We start from the raw sequence: 9,307 nt of genomic DNA on the forward strand, positions 1-9,307 counted from the left end.
TGTTTAAATTGACCCATCTTTGCAAAGAAAAACAAAGGGAAATGTTCCTTTTTCTTTTGACTAAACATTGATAGGTATTTTATTGTTAAAACAAAAAGGTTTTATACAATATGTTTATTACTATGAATATCAAAACTTTTAGATTGCATGCATATACAATATGTGAAACTGAAACTACATCCACGTACGTTTTTTCAAGAAAAAAAAATTGCTAATTAGCTAATATAAATAACTTTGAATTAGTGACTTATTAAAACTGAAAAAATAGATTCTTGGTCATTTCTATCCATTTATTGTGATTGACTGCAAATTCAACTGGGTCATTTAGCAAATGTAACCATTTTTGCACAGATATGATGTGGCGAAAATGCATGATCTCTATTTAAATTCCTGTCATTTTCATGTCATGTTCAGTATTTAATGAACTTAAGATAATTTCTTTAAAATAATTTACTTTGAGACCATAGACAAATTATTGTTCCAAAGGTTTATGGAATATAAAAGTTTATAAGTATGTGCAATCTATTCTACTTGAGCAAAAGTATCTATAATTTTATTAATTTTTTATTGTAAAATAATAATTTGTTAAATAGAATATTTTTGGGAAAAAGCAATATTAAGTGAAAAGTTTTTTTTTCTTTCTTCATGATTTTTGATTTTAATGTACATTTTCTGCGCTACTTCTTTTATTAAAATGTTGAGAAGGTGTAAACATACTTCTTTGTTAACATTTAAGAGCAAAACTTGCTTTAAAATGTGTCTTATCATGATAAACACAATAAATACATGTACGTAACTGTTATTCTAAAAACATCACTGTTCAAATTAAATTTTCATACTTCTTTGAATAAGCTTCATTTAAACTATTAGATAATACTGAAAAACTGGGAAAATTGGTGCATTGCATTCCCATGGGTACAAACAAGGCCAATAACATGATTGTTACTCTAGCCATCAATAAATATCCTGCATTTTTCATGCCACACACGTAAGAAGAGAAACAATAAAAGAAACCAATTATGTCAAAGTGTATAGGTCAATATCTTTCGCTTTAAGTAGCACTGTACGATCGTACAATAATAAATACCCAATACCAATTGTTAAAACTTCTTTAAGACACAGTGTCAGTTGAAATTTATTTCTTAAATATTAACCTCTGCTACAAGAATTTTGCCAAACGTGTGGTTTCTGACCATTTGTCAAGGTGCAACATTTACAAAATTTGCAGATAATATGTCAAATCAAAGAAACTGATAAATAAAAAAAAATAAGATAGATTTTCATTCTAATTCGTAAAATCTAAAATTCACATTTTGTATGATCTAGTTTATATGATAAAACTAAAATAAGACGATATACAATGCAAATTAAATTACCAATAACAATCACCACCATCATCATCATGTTTGAACATGGCTGAACGCAAATAATCATAAAACACATCGGCTTTCAAGAAATAATAAAATTATATATGATTATTGTGATTAAACTTAATGCAATAAACATAAGCTGCCTTGAAATTAAGCTTCTTCCTTGTGTTGTATACCATAATATTCTGTATTAGATATAGTTTGTAATGTGACAAAGAATTCTGCTTTTGTTTTGCCATCTCCATTTTGGCACTTAAAGTTGACTATGGTTATAAAAGAGACAATTTCCAACGTTTGAAGTAAACAATTCCGCTGAAACAGTACTTCAATGAAATTGTACGTTAATTTTTTGATTGTTGGTAACAAAAAATGCAAGAGATGTCATTTAATTGGAGTAAAAAAAACTACCAACTAAAATGCAGTGATAAGTAAAAAAAAGTTCATTATAGTTAAACAGAAGATTATATAATATGTAGACGCATCTTAATCCGACAATCACCCTCTTACATGTACCTGTAAAATGGAGAATTGTTAGGTGCAATTTTCTGACAATCAGGCGAAAAGAACCTTACAGAAAATCAACTACTTTCATCTGAATTACAAATAAATGTTTTAGAAATAAATTTTGACAATAATTCACATCTTATTTCATACATTTAGATTTTCAATGAGTGATTAACTGCAAATATCACCAGTAAAAAAAATCTAATTCAGAAGTAGTTGAAAATCATCAAAGATGACTTTTGCTGTCAAATCAATCTACCATCAACAATATCAAAATAAGCATCATTTCTTTTTTAAATGTATCTGTGATGTAAAAGAGAAAATGTCTTTTTGGAGTTCCCCTCTTTCTTCTTTTTTGATTTCTTCTTTGATCTTGATATGCCCACTTCTTCAACATCACTAAACCCAATGTCATCTTTCACCGCTTCATCTGTTTCAGAAAATTCAGTCTTCCATTTTGTTTCGCCTCCTCTTCTACCTTCAGAAAAATGCCCACTATCAGCACTTTGAAGATTTTCTCTGTCAGGCGAACCTTGCTTCCATTCTGTATCTTTTGGTATTTTCCTATTTTCTTCCTTTTTTGTCGTTGTTTTGGAATCGGATTCAATGTTCAGATTAGAAACTTTATTGGAAAACATTTCGGTAAAGCGTCGGCTCTTCGGCGAAATAAATTTTTTCTCTTTTAGATTAGCGTCGTTAAAGCTTTGCGATCTTTTCTCTAATTGTTTTGCGTTATTCTGGTTTTCTTCATTCTTTTTAATGTTGAAGAAACTAAGAAACTTCTGGAAACTTGTTTGACCATTAGTTTGAGGTTCAGCTGCAGGAATGGAAGATGTGCTCAGTGTTGATTTCTTAGTAAAAGGAATTAGCAGGCGTGTTTTAGTTTGGTGTTGATGCCAAGTGTCTTTCTTGTTTTTATCTCTTCTTGCTTTTCTTTCACGGTGATATAAACAGAAGTCCACTATCAGCCATGTAGCTACCACACAAACAGTGGACCCCACGATCAGAAGAACAAGCTGATACTTCTCTAGACCTAAAAGGTAATGTATACATCTTTACATAATCGTTGTTAAGTACAATTTTTGCTTTGATTCTTTTCACAATTTTTGACAATTGATGTGCGACAATATATTCGATAATGGTGTTTAATCAAATGTGAATACTAAAAGCTCCAAAGAACTTTTATAAAATTTGAAATCACCAAATTTTACTTAAATCAACAGATCAAAACATAATACTTGTCAACATTTTATACATCCCTTCTCCGTGATTAGTTTAAGACTAGAATTTTTAACATTTTTAACAACTGCTTCTCTTATAAAAGATTGGGACTTACGATATCTTGTGATTGGTCATCTGCAAACCTACTTTCTAAAAGATTATGTGCAAAAGTACTGCGAAGTTGATATAAAAAAATGCGTGAGTTCCTCATTGTTTATATCCATCCACGGTCTTTGGCGACCAGGTCTTCAAATAATCTGTTAGAAGTTCCATGAGTACTAATTGTGCCCCCATATTAGCAGACATGCTTTTCTACTCCTTTGTTATGAAGCAAAATTTATTTACAATTGCTACAGGAAAAGACGTATCTTGCGTGACCTTCATTTCGACATTTACGAGTAGATATACAGACGACGTTTTATCAATGAACAATATTTATTTTCATTCATACGTTGATTCGATTTATCCCACTGAACTAAGAATTAAAGACACAAAAGAGTCTTATAAATTTGTTTCGTATTTGGACTTTTACTAGAGAAGGACATTGATGGCAAACTCACAACTAAACTTTATGATGACTTCAACTTTTCTATCGTTAACTTTCCCTATTTTATATACAACAATATACGATAATTACCTGAATATGGGGTTTATGTCTCCCAGTTCATTCGATATGCAATAAACCAAGGCAGGCTACTGACAAGTAAGTTGATAATACAAAGGTATCAAAAAGTCAACATTCTGCAAATTCTATGGTCGATAGAATGACCTTCTTTGCAAATAAAACCTGTCGTTAGGTCGAATGTTGGCTGAACTTTTTAAAACAAAGTGTAAGGTCACTATTTTCATGATGAATTGTTTTTGGATTGATACGTTTACCCGATAAAGAAAAAAAGGGCTCACTGCCGGTGTGACCGATCGACAGGGGTTACTTCCTTCTCCATGGCATCTGATTCCACCTCCGATGTTTTCAGGTGTCCATATTTGCTCTGCTCTCAATTTGTTTTGTTTAATTGGAAGTTTTAGCATGATTACTGGTCGTTTTCTTCACATTTCATGGATTAAGTATTTAAGTAAATGGATATAATTAGATTTAATTTTTTTTAATTCGGGTAAATCTGAATGATTATACATTTTACCTTTTTTTATTACGTTACTTAAATTCTGTCAATTCTGGTGTATACAATAAAGACTTTAAAAATATTAATTAATTTAATTTTAAGAGAGTACTATATATACCGAATTAGATAAGCATTAAAATATACCACACTTAAAAAAAATCTTACAAAACTCTAGCAATTGTGAGACACATGTACATGTAGTTTCAAATATGATTTTTACCTTGCATCTGAATTATGAATATAAAATCCATTTATCTTTTACAGTCACACCAACGTGAAGAAAACTAATGCCGTCCATTCTCAAGTTAGGCCAGATTTACCAAAAGAAAATTTCACACGAAGTAAGAACATTTATTATTGATGGCCATAGCAATGTCTTCATAGAGAAAACCATGTTAATTGCATTCCGTCAATAAATGAAAAATGAATGGGCCCCGGAACACTTACTACATATTACGATAATCTTTGTTTATGGATTTATGAATGTAGATGTATTAAATATTAACTAATAATAGAAAAAAAATACATTAAATCGAGTCATTAAGTATGGAAATGGATCATTATAAAATGGAACTAAGAAATACACTATGGAAGTGGTTCTAGAGCTCATGTCTGTAAACGTGATATAAAAACATTTTTAACACCATGCCACAGTGATGGAGAGTTATCTATTTTTAAAAACCGATCTGCTTTTCAGTAAGAAAAACATACTGTATTATTTATAACCTGGCAACTGAAACCTCTGAAACATGGCAATATTTTGCCAATCCTTTCAACAGACATTTAGGGTCCGTGTAACACTTAACATTTACCCCCCAAATCCTAATATTGTATGTACAGGTTGTTATTGTAGATTTTATTGGAAGAAGTTGTCAAAAAATACATTTCTTAGTCTAAGGTATCAACAAGTCCTATATTTTGCTTTTTAAAAAATGGTAAATATAAAATTTGTTGAAAAAGTTTCATACAACTTCACGTTTAGACTGTTACTATCTCGTTGTATACTCATAGAAGTATTATCATGGTGACCCTGCAAATGTGCTTTATATTGTAAATAGTTATTCTCTTAATTGGTTTTTATGGTTAAATCATTGCAAGAATATTTTCATTTTACTTAATATACTCACAGTCTATGTCCTGATTTCAGGGTAGGACTAAGCTGGTAATATAATAAAATTTGAAATACTAGTTTTTACCCTTTGACATCTAGCAAAAAGTTTTGGTTTCAGTGAGCAGTTAACCACCTCCCCAAGACTTTGTATTGAAACTCAAAGGTGGGACTAAGTTGGTTATATAAACACATTACACCTCCTTCTCTTTAGAAAAATGATTATATGATTACAATGAGCACTAAACCCTTTACAGAAATTATATATGTAAAAATTAGGGTCCTGTCTACAGAAAACTATATGCATTATTATAATTAACACTTAGCCCTTTAACATTTTTTTAAATTCATGTCCTCGGTATATGTTCAGGTCCCCAAACATTTTTGGAAAAGCCTAGTCTAGCACATAAAATATTGCAAATCATACACAAGAAAAAGTATTTGAATATAAGTTTTATTTATCAATCTACTATCAATCAGGAGGCCAGGGTTCGATTCTCGTTTGCCGTTCAAACCCCTAAGACGTAAATATAGGTAGTGATCGTTCCATTGATAAGCGCCCGGCATGAGAAATGACCCCTCGGGTCTTTCGTTTGAGACCGTAAATCCCGAGGTCCCGTGTTACAGTAGGCGTTGGTACGATTATTAATAAGAACTCTCACTGCTCATTGGCCTTGTGTGCCGAGTAAAGGTCTAAATTTGAAGTCCTTCACAGGCATACGAGCATACGGTGACGTCTCTACATGAGGGAAAATTTCTCAAAAAGAACTTTAAATAATATAAATGTACAACCAATCGATCTACTATCTTTCAAAATTTACTATTTTCCATTTAAAAATGCAGTATTTTTTGTTAGTTGATAAAATTAACGTTATAAAATTAATTCTCACTATGCATATCAGTCATGATTTTTCTGAGAATTTTCATTCTTTTTTACCATATGTTTGCACATTTTGCATGCCAAAGTCATTTTTCTGAATGCATCTAATTCATATGGGTTCTAAGACATATTTTTGCGTTGATTTTACAGCACTTAACCATTTCAAATTCTGACAGTGAACTTTTTTTAATTAATGCTAGACTAGGTATATTTACAAGATACAGTTTTCCCTTAAGTTAAGCTTTAGTTCCATGTAGTTATAAGTTAAACTCTTGTAATATAGGATGAACGGATGGCCATGCTTACCTAAATTAGCTGGCATCTTATAAGTCGTCTCCCCACTATAATTATTTGTCATCGTGACCAAAACAGAGATAGCGTACAATTATAGACAAGAAACACATTTGTCAAATCAGGGGAACGAAAACTATATCACAGACTAAAAATATTCAATACAACATTATAAGTCGATTAACATAATGACATAATTGAACGACATTTAATCAATTATACCTTTATGAACAGAATTTACTGTTACTGGGATATATCATTGAAAAATACGAGATTAAGTATACGTTATTAAAGTTCATAGCAATAGACATAGGACCAAGTCAATATTGTTGATTGTTACAATGTATTATTTATTAAGTTATTTTTACTGTCACGTGTTTTCTGAAAATAGTTTTAAAACTGTCTTGTGCACAGATCTTGGACAAATCTTGCACATAAATTTCTTTACTATCACATCTGTGAACCCCCTCCTCTCTCTCTCTTTCGTGTGAGAGAGGGTGTGTGTGTGTGTGAGGGTGGGTGTGTGTGTGTGTGTGTGTGTAGGACAGGATGAGAACTAAGTTTTGGACCATAACATATCCTTTTGCAACAATAACACGTATCCTTTTACAACAATAACACACATCCCTTTGCAACAATAACACGTAACAATCGCCATAGCAGATCAGCAGAATACACTCTATCTTCGAAATCAAAAAAAAAAGGAACAGATAAACAAAGAATTAAGGATTTTAAGAGTTTTGCTGCTCTGATTTGATTTCTGTTGGAAGTCTTCAGTCATCTGTAGCCTTTTCATCGTTAATCACTGAGTAAAAATCTGACTCTTCATCCTCAGAAAGTCTGAATGAACCCTTTTCATTGGAAGATTTTTTATGCACGTTTCTGGGGGAACTGCCCATTGCCTTTTCTTTTTTGAGCTTCTTCTTCAACTTGTTTTGTATCGGAGAGAGGGTATTGCCTGTTGGAGATAATGGCGCTTGAACTGGTGACGTTGTTCTGGGTGATTTCGCTGTTGAGTAATCTTTGTCTGTTGATGCTTCAGGGGCAGCAGTATTTTGGACAGGTAATGGTACTTGCATTGAGACATGGTGCATTTGTAATCGTTTCGGTTTCTTTGTGTAGAATTTTGCGGATTTCTTTTCCTTGTGCTTCGCTTTTTCCCGATGATATAAACAGAAATCGGTAATCAGCCACGTGCAAATCACCAACATTGTTGATCCAACAATAATTCCAACTAAGATGTACTTGTCTAAACCTTTGAAAAAGGAAAGCAATACAATGATGTTATTTACTGTTCACATGTTATTTACTAGGCACTTAATTGAACCACTTTCCATGAACTTTTTTTTTTAGGTTCAAGTTCTCTTGTAAGTTTTATTTCATATTTTGTTAATTTTCTATTGTGATAAAGGTATTGAAAAGGAATTTCTTTTTGAAAATATTTAAAATATTTTAAAATGAATTTTATAATTTTTCAGAGCTTGGGAATTTCAAACTGGTTTCTGGTTCGATTTCTTTTGTGTGGTGGTAGTTAGAATTGATTGTACATGTAGATAAATATGTATGCTCAAAACGAAATTTTCTTTTTCATTTAATAGATTTTCTAAAAAATAAAATCGGTGAAAAGATACTCAACTCTATCGTATGTCACGAAATTGCATTTTTTTTAAAATTATGAATAGAATTACAGAAATTTTAAAAAAAAAATTTGTTGGCGTAAGCTTGATACTTATAAAGTTCTTTCTAGTTTTAGTAAATTAGGCAAATATAAGGTTAAGTATAATGCTGTTCGCATCAATTCCTCAAAGGAGTTGCAAAAGTTGAGAAAAAAAACTATTTTGGAGAACATCAGGAAAAGAGTACATGTATGTAAGTGTGAACAAGGTAAATGTACTTAAGATGTCGTTCGAGTTTAAATGGCAAGTAATAAAAAAGTGGTGTTTTTAAGATTATGAAGGTTTTTAGCGCCTAATCTGCTTTGTCTGTGTAACAGATTTAGTGTTACATGTTAGTCAATGTATACGATATACGGCAATAATAAACAAAGTTTTATTTAACAGTAGGTGAATGGTTTTCTCAAAAAATGATCTTTAATGGAAAAGTTATAATCAGGCAATTTAATTCGTATATAATTTTCATTTTCGTATAATATTAAAAGAAATAGAATTTTCATAATAATTCATATAAACGATTTACCATGAAACAGCCATACACTTAATCTCCCTTTAAACTAGACAAAATATTTTATAAACCAGAAATCAAAGAAAATATGTTATTTACCACTTTCAGAGGTCGTCATCTTCACAAATCACAGGTGTTCTTTGTCTATTCATCCAATATTAAAAGTGATCACTTAATTATAAATAATGCATTAAGAAAGGTGGCAGTTAATCTCTGCATTACTAATCTTACGACGCATAGTATAAATCCTATTTAAAAGTCCCATTCTCTAAGTGTGCAGTTATTTTTAATTTTCAAAAGGGGAGTAACTCTGTAAGAAAGAAACCTAGCACGATTTAATGTTAATGGAATGTTGGAAATATATAATATTATAATAAATAATTCTAGGCCATCCTTAAAAATGTTTCTTTGCCCTTTCCCGACTCTAGATGAAAAAAAAATTCAAAATGAATTTTTAAAAAAACACGTTTTTTGGAGGTTTAAAAAATTAAAAAAAAAAATTGTGACGAGCCATTTGTTTCCAGTCTGTCGGAAAGGTCAATCAAAGTTTTTCTTTGTATTTTACATCATTTAAACAAGGGAGCGTAGGAGAATTCTCAATATAATATAATTCAAAAAACTGTATGATTTA

The 9,307-nt window shown here is 30.9% G+C and overlaps 2 protein-coding genes across 2 annotated transcripts; both read right to left on the minus strand.

Moving 5' to 3' along the window:
- Nucleotides 1-2,167: 2,167 nt before the first annotated feature.
- LOC133175309 (uncharacterized) lies at nucleotides 2,168-6,562 on the minus strand. The gene is made up of 2 exons (XM_061310403.1): nucleotides 6,511-6,562; nucleotides 2,168-2,907 (listed from the first exon to the last, which is right to left on the minus strand). The coding sequence occupies exons 1-2, from the start codon at nucleotides 6,560-6,562 to the stop codon at nucleotides 2,168-2,170; spliced, it is 792 nt and encodes a 263-aa protein (XP_061166387.1).
- A 706-nt stretch (nucleotides 6,563-7,268) lies between these two features.
- On the minus strand, nucleotides 7,269-8,794 carry LOC133175310 (uncharacterized). The gene is made up of 2 exons (XM_061310405.1): nucleotides 8,776-8,794; nucleotides 7,269-7,750 (listed from the first exon to the last, which is right to left on the minus strand). The coding sequence occupies exons 1-2, from the start codon at nucleotides 8,792-8,794 to the stop codon at nucleotides 7,269-7,271; spliced, it is 501 nt and encodes a 166-aa protein (XP_061166389.1).
- Nucleotides 8,795-9,307: the final 513 nt, after the last annotated feature.

Source organism: Saccostrea echinata, unplaced genomic scaffold, assembly GCF_033153115.1.
Source record: "Saccostrea echinata isolate AGI-Se365-2 ecotype Australia unplaced genomic scaffold, CSIRO_AGI_Sech_v1 ptg000062l, whole genome shotgun sequence".
Classification (NCBI taxonomy): domain Eukaryota; kingdom Metazoa; phylum Mollusca; class Bivalvia; order Ostreida; family Ostreidae; genus Saccostrea; species Saccostrea echinata.